At 45.3% G+C, this 14,003-nt stretch overlaps 1 protein-coding gene across 1 annotated transcript in view; it reads left to right on the forward strand.

The window, feature by feature from the left end:
* Positions 1-14,003, forward strand: part of LOC137537855 (kielin/chordin-like protein) — a 267,049-nt gene that overhangs the window by 80,426 nt on the left and 172,620 nt on the right. The window contains exons 9-10 of the mRNA XM_068259806.1: positions 9,794-9,922; positions 12,557-12,655. Coding sequence (XP_068115907.1) covers positions 9,794-9,922; positions 12,557-12,655 — 228 coding nt within the window. The remainder of the gene's footprint in view (positions 1-9,793; positions 9,923-12,556; positions 12,656-14,003) is intronic.

The following is a 14,003-nucleotide window of genomic DNA, read 5'->3' on the forward strand; positions in this document are numbered from 1 at the left end:
CACCAGCTATTACACCACTACAATAGCCTGCCACTGCCACCAGCTATTACACCACTACAATAGCTTTAATTTTTTTGAGATGTCTGAGCTGAAAACTGTGATGTTCCAGTTGTGCGGTTGGACTTTGGACACAATGTGGCCTGCATGACCGCTGTCTGGAACCTAGCCCTGATGATAATTTACAGCCATCCCCGACCCCCCCCCCCCACACACACACACACACACACACACATAATAAAATAGCGTTTCCCTTTTAAAAAAAACATGATGTATATGCATCATTTACCTCAAAAAAACGTTTTGGAAGCAATTTATAGGCCACTTCCAGTTTTCTATCCGGATATCCGAATCCGCCCGGATATCCCGGATACTGGGGTCGGATATCCGATTCTATGCGGATAGCAAAAAGTTCGGATTTGGATATCTGATCTGGATGTCTGGGTATCCGGATCTGAATCAATTCGGATTTTAAAAAGGGGTATCCGAGCACCCCTGTTGTTGAATTGAGGTTTATTGCTCATTGCTTTGAACTCAGTGCCTGGGTTGCTGGAGTGAATGAGGTGGCTGAAACTTAATGCAATGTGAACATATGCATCTGCATTCAGGGCTGGATTTACCATAAGGCACTGTAGGCACGTGCCTACAGGCGCCTGATGATGGAAAGGCGGCTTATTACCTTCTCTGAGCACCTCCCTTCCTCCTTCTCTATGCAGAGTCGTGATGAGAATGTGAATGAGAGTTTACTCACCCAGCTCTCAGCATTCCACTCAGCAGATCCCCCTTCAGTCAGGGGCACCTCTAGCTTCTTAATACTGAGGATACTTTTGCCTACCTAATGCTAAGGGGTCACCTGTAGGTAGCTATGATGGGCAAGGGAAGTAAGGGAGAAGTGACAGCTGGGCCAGCCAGCACACTTGTGGTGCGGTTCGGTGGGGGTTTGTAGGCTCATGGAGGGTGAAATCTAGGGTACCAGGAGATCTGTGCCTATAGGCTCCTGTGAGGTAAATCCAGACCTGTCTGCATTGAAATATTTTATACATAACCAAATGGATTCAGCTTTGAATAAGAGCAAGAACCTTGGGTTTTATGTCTTGCGTACAGTGAATGGATTGTCATATTGAGTGAATATTTAGTGAATCTCAATATTATTCTTGTTGTGTAAATATTTTCCCCTGCTTTCTCCTGTCAAGTCTGAGGCCTGGATCTCACTGGGAGCACTTTTCTGAGTGCTTTGTGATTTGAAAAGCTCTTGCTAATGTAATGCTATGTGTGTGATTCCACTTGAGTGATGCGTTATAACAATCCCCCATAGCATTGCATTAGCAAGAGCTTTTTCAAATCACTAGCGCTTAGAAAAGGCTTCTAGTGGGTTTGAGCCCTAATAGAGTAAAGCCTTGTTTACATGGACCTGGCTAACACATTTAAGCCACCTTAGGGCTGGGGCCCACTAGGCAATTGCTTTTTACAGCGCTTTCCAATCGCCAGCCATTGACAAAGTGCTGCAACAGTAGAACCCTATGATGGTGATTTCAATAGGGAAATCACAGTGCTTGTGATTTCACTCAACTCTCATTCATGTTGCATGCAGCATTTTTGGAGTGATTTAGCTTGAGAGAAAGCAGGCAAAATTGCATTTCCTCAAAAACACTTTGAAAATCACAGTGTTAAATTGATTAGCGATTGTGATTTGTAGTGGGTCCCAACCCTCACAGTCAGAGATCTACTATCACAAACAACCAAATGGCGTAATGTACAGTGGAGTTTCTAGGCTTAACGGCTCACAGGGCAAAGGTGCAAAATTGTGCCCCCCCCCCCCAACTCCAATATATCAAGCACATTTGCTAAATGTGCCTCTTGCTCCCTTTTCAGCAAGCTACATACTCACCGCAACAATCTAGCAACAACTCCCCAATCCATTTTCCTGCGGGCGACATCACGCGACGTTACACAACAGCCGCGGATGGGAAGTCAAGAGGTTGTGGCACTTTGCGTGGAGTCATCGGGGATCTTAAGGATCCGCTGTGATGGTCATTTTCATCACAAAAAGCTAAACGATGTTGGCACGATCGCGTGCCTGTACCCACATCAAGAGATTGCACAAGCAATCGCTCGTAGCTTAAAAAAAAATCGCTTGGAAAAAATAATCAGGAAATCGCATAGTGAGTATGAGTGACGCAGTGTTGCTCGGATACAGTCCATGATCACGGCATAGCCATGATTCTTGAGCATTTTTTCATTATACGATCGATCATGGAATTCAACCACGGATGTGGCCGTTATTTCATGTATTCGGCCCATGATCACATCTGTGATCACGGAAAAAATAGCCGTGATTATAAGCTGTAAAGCCGCCGACTTTAGTGGTTAATAGCAAAGCCCCCTTACATGATATGAATACCAAATTTGCAGGATGTATTAAGTAAAACAGTGGGAACAAGGGGGAAAAAATTCCAAAAAGACCTTATAGTTTTTTATATAATCGATTTTAAAGGTTAAAAGGAAAATAGTATACATTTAAATGTGGTAAATGACAGTTAATGTATTTAACGCATTTACATGTATACTTTTTTCCTTTGAAATTTCCTTTGAACCTTTAAAATGGATTATCTCAAAAACTAAGTTCCCACTGTTCTACTTAACATATCTGGCAAATTTGGTGTTTATAGCATGTAAGGGGGCTTTGCTATTAACCGCTAAAGTCGGCGGGTTTTGGGCGGGATTTAATCACTAATACTTTTTCATTGGAAACTTTAAATGAGATTTTCTCAAAAACTGTAAGGTCTTTTTGAAAAAATGTTAAGTTGTAGCCACTGATCACCTTCATAATCCATGCAATTTTGGGGATTAGGGCATGTTTGGGGGCTTTGCTATTGATGTTAAAGTCAAATCTGGATCACGGATTTTACAGGCAATCACAGATAAAATCCAAGTCTAATTCGTCAGTTCCAAATTCGGATCACAATCATGGCTTATCCGGATTTTGGGACTGCCCTGGCCGGATTTATTCAAATCTGTGATCGGGGGTATCCGAGCAACACTAGGTACGAGCCTTTATGGTGGCCATACATGGTACAATTTTTTTCATCCAATCTTACCATTTCTTTGTAGTATAAGGGTAAATAAAGTGAATATACTGAAAGGATAATTTAGGCAGTTCCCTTATATTACATAGAAATGGTAAGATTGGATGAAAAAATTGTACAATGTATGGCCACCATTACTTTCACCTGTCCTGTGCTCTGCACGTATCACAGTACTACTTTCTTTCCCCTGATTAGCCTGCCTGTTCCTTTCTGCCAATTTACCAAAGTAGGAAAAGTAAGCACAGAGAGAGGTGCTCAGAACCTTCAAGCGAGGGGATGACCACACACATTCCTGCTGACTGTCTTTACAAAGTAGTCACCTTTCTTCAGCCTCTCATTTGTTCCTGAAGCAGAGCTCAACAAATCTCTTGGGACAAATTCAGGGGCATAGCAATAGGGGGTGCAGAGGTAGCGACGGCATCGGGGCCCTTGGGCCAGAGGAGCCCCGAAGGACCCTCCCTCAACTTCATTATTAGCTCTCTATTGGTCCTGTGCTCATAATAATAACTTGTATAGATACTTTGAATAGTGGTAATCATTAACAAACTGCTCCCCATTCCCTTATTGATTGCAGCTCTGACACTGTGGTTGTCCTTGGCAGGTTTTGGTGCCCAGTATCAATTGTTATGTATAAAGTGTTTGGGGGGCCCCAATGTAAAACTTGCATCGGGGCCCACAGCTCCTTAGCTATGCCACTGGACAAATGAACTACCGGTACTTTACATTTTAAGGAGTCTGTGAGCATCTGTGAACTACACGACCTAGCAATCCTAAGTCTGCCTGATTAATCCAGCTATTCAGGGGGCCACTTCTAACCTCCCTCCCTCACCCTGGCTACCCCCTCTTGTGCTTCCCCCATAAGGCAGAGTTATGTGCACAGTGGAAGATTGATTACACATTCACCTTCACAGGCTCCGGGTTCGAGCAGATACTAGATGTCCACTCTGTCTCTGCATTACTGCACGCACTGAATCAAGAAGTAGTGCGAGCAAAGTGCAGAGGACACAGAGTGTACCTGAAGCTCTAGCGTCTACCGAAGCCTGGACAGGTAGGTGTGTAGGGGGTGCCGAGGTGAGGGAGGTTAGAAGTCTAACCTCCCTTTGCCACCCCAGCTTTTGCAACACTTTTTCCTTGTCATTCCCTTTGTGCCCTCCTGCTCTTCCCTCCAGTAGAGATGGGCCAAAGTATTCGCCAGGTTAATAATTTGCCATAAAGATTGCTTATTTACATTCGTCTCCTCAGGTGAATACATCATTAAGCTAAACTTTGACCCCTTACCTTATGGTCAGCAGACACATGGCAGCCAATCAGCTAGCATCCCTCCTGGACCGCCCCCACCTATCAGAATCCAGCACAGAAGCCATTTCGCAGTCTATGTTTGGCTTATGTGCTAGGCAGATGAGAACCAGCGTGTTGTGACAGGGAGAGAGTTAGGTAGGCCTGTGTTCTGTCCTTTCAGTGAAGATTCTTGCTGCTACCACATTGTCCTGGCCCTTCTTAGGGCTGATACATTGTTTTTCTAGCTATTGTATTGCTCTTCTGTGACCAGTGCACAAGCTAGCTGTTGGAGACAGATCTGCTGGTCATAGTAGTGCACTGACCATAACCCTCCATCACACCACTACTGGCATCTAGTATCCACTGGACCCTGTGTAAAACCTCAGTGCTGTAGGAGACAGGTCTGCTGGTCCTAGTAGTGCACCGACCACAACTCACCTTCACACCACTACTGGCATCTAGTATTCACTAATGCCCCCTGCATAAGGCCTCAGTGCAGAATCAATCAGTGTTCTTTTTAGTCACTTAACTGTCATTGAACTACCTCAGCCTGACCTTGCCCTTCATGCCCTTCCCCCGGGTGCCAGTGCCAGCAGACATACTGCAAGTTTGTATGATGATGATGTCACCAGATGGATGTGGGGTACTTGCACTTTATTGAAATCAGTGTTGGACTTTGATGAATCAGCATGGGGGGTGACAGACAACTGAGCAGAAGAAGAAGACAGTGTGCACACTACCAGACGGTCTAAATGTCACACACACTGACAATCAGCAGTGCAGCAGAAATGCAGTGATCTGTAGTAGTAAGCTAACACAGACAATACTAGTCTCTAACAACTAAGTACTGCAGTACTAAAAAACTACACAATTACACAGTAATCCCTATGCCCTAAACTATACTGTAGCTAAGGCAATACAGCACAGGCCTGGCCTGTGTGCACAAACAGCACACACAAACACAGACAGGACCTAGAGAGCTGCTGCAGCACCAGAGACTGTCATACACACTAACTAAAATCATAATACAACAAGATAGCTAAACAACAATAAAGGATTGGTATAGTACAGGTGTTTATGTGCAAAAACACTGGGTTTAACACAGTAGAAAGCACTTGCTTTAGCCAAACAGCACTGGAGTGTCTCTCAGTGAGCAGTCACAAAGCAAGGACTAGTTCCCTCAAAAGGGCCACTGCTTTGTATACAGGGGGGGGGGGGGGGGCTGGCCAGAGTTCCCCTCTGTGATTGGTTGCTAGGGCTTCTGCTGGGAGCCCTCTGATTGGCTCAATGACGTCATGGACGTCATCTCCATAGTTACAATACCTGGATTTGGATATCTGATCGGATATCCGGGTATGCGTCCAAATATCCGCAAAGTGCAATGCGGATTTGGGCCCAGGTATCCGGAATCCGAATCCGGTCGGTTAGCGTTAAAAAGTTCTGATATCCGGGTTACCCGGATATCTGGAATCTGGGTGAGCACCACTGGTGACAGGGACCCCCAGTTCAGTTCAGGTAGTGACAGGGACCCTCAGTTTAGGTAGTGACAGAGCCCCCCAGTTAAGATAGTGACAGGGACCCCCAGTTCAGGTAGTGATAGGGATCTCAGTTCAGGTAGTGACAGCCAGGGACCCCCAGTTAATGTAGTAAAAGGGACCCCCAGTTCAGGTAGTGACAGGGACCCCCAGTTCAGGTAGTGACAGGGACCCCCAGTTCAGGTAGTGACAGGGACCCCAAGTTCAGGTAGTGACAGGGACCCCCAGTTCAGGTAGTGACAGGGACCCCCAGTTCAGTTCAGGTAGTGACAGGGACCCCCAGTTTAGGTAGTGACAGAGCCCCCCAGTTAAGGTAGTGACAGGGACCCCCAGTTCAGGTAGTGACAGGGACCCCCAGTTCAGTTCAGGTAGTAACAGGGACCCCCAGTTTAGGAAGTGACTGAGCCCCCCAGTTTAGGTAGTGACAGGGACCCCCAGTTAAGGTAGTGACAGGGACCCTCAGTTAAGGTAGTGACAGGGACCTCCAGTTCAGGTAGTGACAGGGACCCACAGTTCAGTTCAGTTCAGGTAGTAACAGGGACCGCCAGTTTAGGAAGTGACTGAGCCCCCCAGTTTAGGTAGTGACAGGGACCCCCAGTTAAGGTAGTGACAGGGACCCTCAGTTTAGGTAGTGACAGGGACCCCCAGCTAAGGTAGTGACCGGGACCCCGTATTCATGTAGTGACAGGGACCCCCAGTTTAGGTAGTGAAAGGGACATATAGTGACAGGGACCCCAAGTTCAGGTAGTAAAAGGGACCCCCAGTTCAGGTACTAAAAGGGACCCCCAGTTCAGGTAGTGAGAGGGACCCCTAGTTCAGGTAGTGACAGGGACCCCCAGTTCAGGTAGTGACAGGGACCCCCAGTTTAGATAGTGACAGGGACCCCAGTTCAGGTAGTGACACGGACCCACAGTTCAGTGGTGGCAGGGACCCCCAGTTTAGGATGTGACAGAGACCCCCAGTTTAGGTAGTGACAGGTGCCTCCCACTCACCACGTCACAGCAGGCAGTCCAGCGTGAGCTTCAGACCTCATAATCAACAGGCGCACGGTACTCCGTAAACACCACTCTGCATATGCAGCAGTGATGTCATTTCCGCATATCAGTGTCCGCGATGTCCTCCTATTGCCCGCACTCAGTCGCCGGCTGATCGGAGGTCTGACGCTGGACTGGCTGTCAGCGGGGACGGCGAGGGGGGGGGGGACGACTCCCATGGTGATAGGTGGTGAACCCTTCACAAAACTGCTGCTTGTGCAAATGGGATAAACAGCTGCTTGCGTTAATGTGCCACATGAAAACTATGTACCTAGTAGCAGATAGGAGTCAAGTATGGACTCTTCTCTGTCCTTTCTTCTGTGATTCAGTATACACATTTGGCCTGGTTTACGAAGGCATCATGTAACGTTTGCGGAATCGTTTTCGTTGTCAGCGCACGAGAAGCGCACTGATACAGCGAAAACCTTCCACAAGCGTATAATTGGGTGAACCCAGGCTAGGTGCAATGCACCAGCAGAGGGCAATTCCCACCGGCAGATGGCGTTGTGGAGTGCAGACGAGTACAATCGCTGCACGGCCACAGATGCCAGATGGGGATTGTACAGATCAAGACAATGCGGGGCTGAACAGCCCATAAAGAGAAGGAGCACAGGGACAGGACGAATGTGTGTTCACCAATCTAGTCGCGACCCTGCGACGGTGAACACACATCCGCAGAAACAAAAGTAGGAACGCGATCGCGAGAAAGGCGATCGCCAGAAGTGACACAAGACAGACTAGAACAGAACACAAGAGGAGCAAAGGCACAGCAAATAATACAATGAGAATGATAAAGATAATAACAAACGCTAACTAAACGCGAACACCGCACTCATTCGCAACAGCGAACGCGTTTATCGCGCGGTCTCCGCGTGTTAAGCACAATAGGGACAAGCACGCCTAACTAACCACTGACAGACAAACACGAAACAAAGAACGTGAACGCTTGCTTAACGGTTACCTCACCGAGCCTACAGCAAGTGCCCGTATCAGACAAGACAGACAAACGAAAAACAAGAACTAGGCAGAAAGGATCCACCGCTCTTCCGCCAGAGCAAGTGTGATCCAAGCAGGAACACAGATCAGAAAGATCCACAGCTGCTAACGCTAGTGGCTAGTGCGATCTAAACTCAGGAACAAGAAAACAGATCAAAAGGATCCACAGCACTAGCGCAAGGCAAGTGCGATCCAGGCAAGACAGATCAGAAGGGGCTACCAGCAACAACCGCTGTTCCGGTTAGCACCCAGACACACAGAACGATTTCCTGTCGACCACCGCTGGGACAGGACAATCGCAACAGACAAACAAACAGATATGCAATCCTAACTGCACTAGGGAAACAGCCTAGTGCAGTCCCATGAATTACTCTAAGCTAACTTTAACAAGAAGTAGCATGGCTGACACTCTAGGAGTGTTTACTACAAACCCTGAAGGAATGACCAGCAAAGCATTCTGGGAGCAGAGAGCTCTTATAGTGCCAGTCATCAAAAGAGGCAGGTAGGGGATTTGCATAACGAATGTATGCAAATTCCTCAGCAGCAGAACAGACCAGAAACTTGCAATGGAAAAACAGGTCTCTCTTCCAGAGACCTGCAGCCCACAGACTAGAGGAATGGTCAAACAGCTGTCTGTCAGTGCAGCCAGCTGAGCGGATCATCACACATCAACATTGGTCTCCAACCATCTGGAGCTGCGATATTATAAGTGATCCAGTAGACTTGTAATGAATTATTACAAATATATTGCAAATTGCCTGTTGTCAAGTGGTTAGAATCCAAAATTGTCACCTGGGTAACATCAGATCATGATCAGGATTGCCAAGAGGATTGTGATTTGATAATTGTGTGATTTCAGTTTTATACAACTACGAGAGCTAGAGATTGTGCTTCAGAAAACAATCAATGACAGCTTGTATTTGTTTAAAAAAAAATCTCCATTGTTTAGAAAAACGTTTATACTACAGATGCCTACACAAGGCTGCAATCCCACAACTGCTAGTTTTGACTATGCTCCTGTATGTCTCAGGTGCAATCTATTAGCAGAAAAATGTTTTAGGGTTGCTGCTAAGGATACACAATTAAGTTTATTTAAGTTACCATGATTTTTGATGAGCAGAAATTACGCCCATGTGTAATTACGCATCGTAATCGTAATGCGAAATTTGCAGATTATGCATAAAAAATTGCATGTTAATGTAGTCGATAACCGGAATTCCTCATGTTAGCTTAAGTGTGCAAAATTTCATTCGCCATAACTGCATGTATGGATGCAAAAATATTTAAATACCAGCCACACATGTGCAGTACACTGGCTGATGAGCGCAGATTGTTTTCACAAACACATTTTTTGCATTGAATATTTACTAATAGCCGCTCATACCCAGTACACTGGCGAATCGATGCAAATGTTTTTATGCATTAATTGCGAAATTACAAATAATTGTGTAATTACAGGCGTAATTACAATTCACAAACTTAGTATGCTTTTTTTTACAATTTATAATTGTAAAAAATTACTCAAAACTTTGCATAATCGTCATGGATCTATTATGAGCACCACTAATCATGATTATTCATTTATACAGTGCTACCATCTTCCTTGGCACTGTACGCATACATAGAATGCAATGCAAAGAAATTAGGGGGACTAGGAGGGCCAATACAGATAAAGCACAGCTGTACAGCACACCTTGCATAATATACACATAAGTGTGATGGCAAAGTTCATACTGAGGTACTAAGAAAGATCCCTACACACATCTTGTATGCTTACAGTTTTGCAATGCATACAGTAAAGTTGACCATTGTTCTATTACTAAAAGACCCATTAACTATATTACAATGTATTTCTCTTTTTGCTTAGGCTGGACAGAGTCTACCTTTAACTGACGACATCTGTACAAACTATGTTTGCACCAAAGTGAATGGTCACTTTTACAGCAGCATTTCACAGATCATTTGTGAACATAGCAATGCAGAGAGCTGTGGACCTGTAAGTTGAATAAATTTGAAATGTATTTGCTTTTTTATATCAATTTAAGTATATTACCTTTTTTTAAAAATGAGCCACTGTATATATAACTATGTATAACCTATCTATGGAATAAGGTTCTGTGCTTAACTGAGTTGTCTGCTTTAATAACTCACTCCTCTGCCCTTCAAAAGCCACAAGGCTGCCACAATAACATATAAACACTTATATTCAGCTTTGGGCAGTTTCTCCTGCTGAGGCTTAACCTCCCTGGCGGTATGATTCCTTCCTGGTTTTAGGGTCTAAAAGCAGTACAATTTTTCATGTGCTTTCAGACCCTAAAAGCAAGAAAAAAATCATACCATGAGAGAGCCTGGAGCAGCCCCTGCACTTACTCACCTCCCTGGGATCCAGGGCTGCACTTCTCCCTCCATCCCCAGGGGCAAACCCAGGATTTTCTAAGGGGGGATTCCTGAAAGGTCTCCCTCATCCACGCACAATACAGTATAATTATATGGTAGGACATCATGCTGGGTACACATAATGCAATTGACCGACAACGGGATCTATTAGGAGCAGTTTGGATACAGATAATGATGAGGACAGCTGACACTGGTAATGAAGGAGAAGTGAACCATTCAGACAGCAGGGCACAGGGCTGTACTAATTCCTGACTCTGAAGAGCTCATAGTTAGCAGGGGCACGTGTGCCCCTGCTAAACCGCCGCAATAGCGCCGCTAAACGGGGGTCCCTTGACCCCCAATCCCCCCACTGCGACACTTGGTCGCTCCTGGAGGCAGGGCTAACGGCTGCAGCCCTGCCTCCAGTCGCGTCTGTCAGCGGCGCATCGCCGCCTCTCCCCCGCCCCTCTCAGTGAAGGAAGACTGAGAGGGGCGGGGGAGAGGCGGAGATACGCGCTGACAGACGCGTGTGGGGCAGGGCTGCGGCGGTTAGCCCTGCCCCAACCAGGAAGCGCTCCCCCGCATTACGGAGGGGATTTGGCGGATCAGGGACCCCCGTTAAGCCGCGGGATAGCCGCGGTTTAGCAGGGGCACACATGCCCCTGCTAACTCTGAGGTCTGAAGCGAGATTTATTCTCGCTTCAGACTCTCTTTAAGTTCCCCAGGGCAGCTCCATGCTCTGTACACACGTTGCTGTTACATCCAAAGCCAACTGTAACAGGGAAAGGGAGCAGTGCTGTGAGCTGCAGGATGCCTGCAGATATTCTGGTGTCTAAACTTGTGCCTGTCCACCGACACTGCACTGGCCCTGGTCTGAGGGGGGATTCTGGGCAGCTGTAATCCCCCCCTGCGTTTGCCTATGATCCCCCCGGTGGCACTGTAACCTTATAGTGAGATTGCCGGTTGTTGTCATGACAACAGTCAGTGATCTCACCAGGGAGATGCAGAGCCTCCATGGACAGGAAGAGAAATGGCCACCAGCGCCTGGATCGTCCAAGAGGTGAGTGAGAATGCCCCCTGCGCGCAATGCTCTGCATGGACCTCCCGGCAGCTACCCAGAGCGTAGCTCGGGTTACCCCTCTGAGCTGCTGTTTTCCACACCGAGTCTAGCTCTTTGGTCTGATCGCTTCCTCCCCGCTGTCCTCCACCTTCTGGCACCTTTGGCCAGCCGGGTCCAGTTGGCACATGTGTAGTGTGGCTGTGTGCACCCCCCCCCCCATTGCGCTCCCTTGGCTAGGAACGTTCTGTGCCTGCGCATTATGCTCCCTGCCACAGGAGCACAACGGGGAGTGTGCACATGGCTAGGATGCGCATGCGCAATAAGCCCCAACTGGCCAAACCTATGGGAGCCCTTCCGGAGGATCCAGAAGGCAGAGGGTGGTGGCGAGAGATGGATCAGGCTGAAGTCGGCTGGCGGAAGCCCCAGGTATGTATAAATGTCTTCTATTCCCCGTCTCAGGTTCCCTTTAAAGTGGTAGAAAACTCAGCATTTCTTCTTTGCTATAAAATATCCTTCACAGCGTAAAACCTACCACCAGAAAGAAAATTAATAGTAGAACAGCATTCAAATAGTTAAACACAGCACTTTATTTTTCAGTGGGAAGGTAAGCTCTGAATCTGAAGTTGAGGAAGTGATTATATTATTTTGTTTACGTTTCCTTATCAGCCACTATTAGTAAACATTTTTAGCAGTGCTTCAGCTGAACAAAAGCAGATAGTTTACACAGAAGGCACATGTAATATGTAAATATTATTATTATTATTATTATTATTATTATTTATTGTATTTATAAAGCGCCAACATATTACGCAGTGCTGGACATTAATTTAGGTTACAGACAATATTTAGAGGTGACAAACAGCAATATGACAATACAGGAATACAAGAAAACCATACATCCTACATCAAAATACAGCAGCTATGCAATTGCAATAGCATTTCAGAGCAGGTAAACTGTACTTTCAGTATGTAAACGAATGATAAAAAATGTGCACATAAGACATCATTAAAACGTCTGTCAGCACAGGAAAAAAAACAGGAAGACTTTGTACCAAATATGTGGGACCTCATTATTCAGCTCCCCATTTAGGATTGTCCTACTGATATCATAATAGTTTTGTGTACCTAGGTTTGCTGACTACAGAAAGTTTATAATTACTACAGTATCCATGATTTTTATTGCTCTCATTGCAGGGTGAGGTTTATGAGAAAGATCCTATTCTATGTTGTGGACGGTGTGTACAAAAACAATGTGTTTTCACGGATAAAAATGGAAACACCATACTAGTCGAGGTAAAGGGACTATTCATTTGTCAATATTAATATTAAGAGAAGCAACTGCATATCCGTATGTAAACTCAAACTTGTATCATAAATGTAGAAGTATCTAACTTGTCTGTGGTTTTTTTTATTGCATTTATTTTTTTTAATTCATGGTTATGATTTACGTATGTAAGAACGAATGCTGGTTTATTTTAAAGTGTTTGCATTGTTTCCAGCTATCACTATTCCAGTGCTGATTTGCAAATTAATTAAAATTGTTACTGTAAGGAGAACAGAGGCACCAAATGAATAAAATGTATTAAAAGCTTTAAGATTCCTCAGGAGTCGGTGGTGGACTCATCTTCCCGAAGTAGACATAATACCATGAATTTTAATACAAACAAGTTTATTTATATACTCCAATAAACAGTGCAATGCGTTTCACAGGTGTATTCCCGCTTCTTCAGGCAATAACAAATAGGAGTACACACAGTACAGTCTCAAGGTCACGATAAGCGCCTCTGACAGAGGCACGGGAATATACCTGTGAAACGCTTTGCACTGTTTATTGGAGTATATAAATAAACTTGTTTGTATTAAAATTGACGGTATTATGTCTACTTCGGGGAGATGAGTCCACCACCGCCTCCTGAGAAATTTCAAAGCTTTTAATACATTTTATTCTTTTGGCGCCTCTGTTCTCCTTACAATATCAGCATCCACCCCTGGTGGAGGGGTTGAATCCCCCTTTTCTTCTCCCTATCTACAGAGAGCGACATCTTAATCCTGAGTGAGGACAGGTCTAATCTCCTCACCTGCCTATACAGTGGTTACCTATACGGTAACCCTGACTTGTGAGTATATTCATTTATATACCTCTCATTACCCATTATTGTACATACTACACTATATTGGGCTCTCGGTGTTCCCTTTTTAGAATTGTTACTGGTTTTCAAACAGGAAGCCCTGGTAGGTGTGCAGCTATGAAACATGCTGCCCCCTTCCCACAGCAAAATGTAGGGCTCTTTTGTACCACATGCAATTCCGATTTCCGATTTTGATGCAATCTTACATGTGATTCCAATTCCGATTTTTGACATGATTAAAAAAAAGTCTGGCATGCTACGCTTTTTCTGTGTTTTTCTTCTAGTGTTTCTAGTATTCAATGAAAATCGCAAATCAGAATTGCAAATCGGAATCAACAAACGTAATTGTGATTTGTAGTGTAAAAGAAGCTATGATGTTCAGCTCTCCCTGTTATTTCCCTTTTTCCCTCCAGTATTTCCTCCCCCGGCAGTAAGGTCATGCTTCCCAACAATACAGTGCCTCTCCCCACTGCCACAATAATGTCACTCTCCAGCCACAGCTACTAATACAC

The sequence above is a fragment of the Hyperolius riggenbachi genome, chromosome 11 (genome assembly GCF_040937935.1).
Source record: "Hyperolius riggenbachi isolate aHypRig1 chromosome 11, aHypRig1.pri, whole genome shotgun sequence".
Taxonomy (NCBI): domain Eukaryota; kingdom Metazoa; phylum Chordata; class Amphibia; order Anura; family Hyperoliidae; genus Hyperolius; species Hyperolius riggenbachi.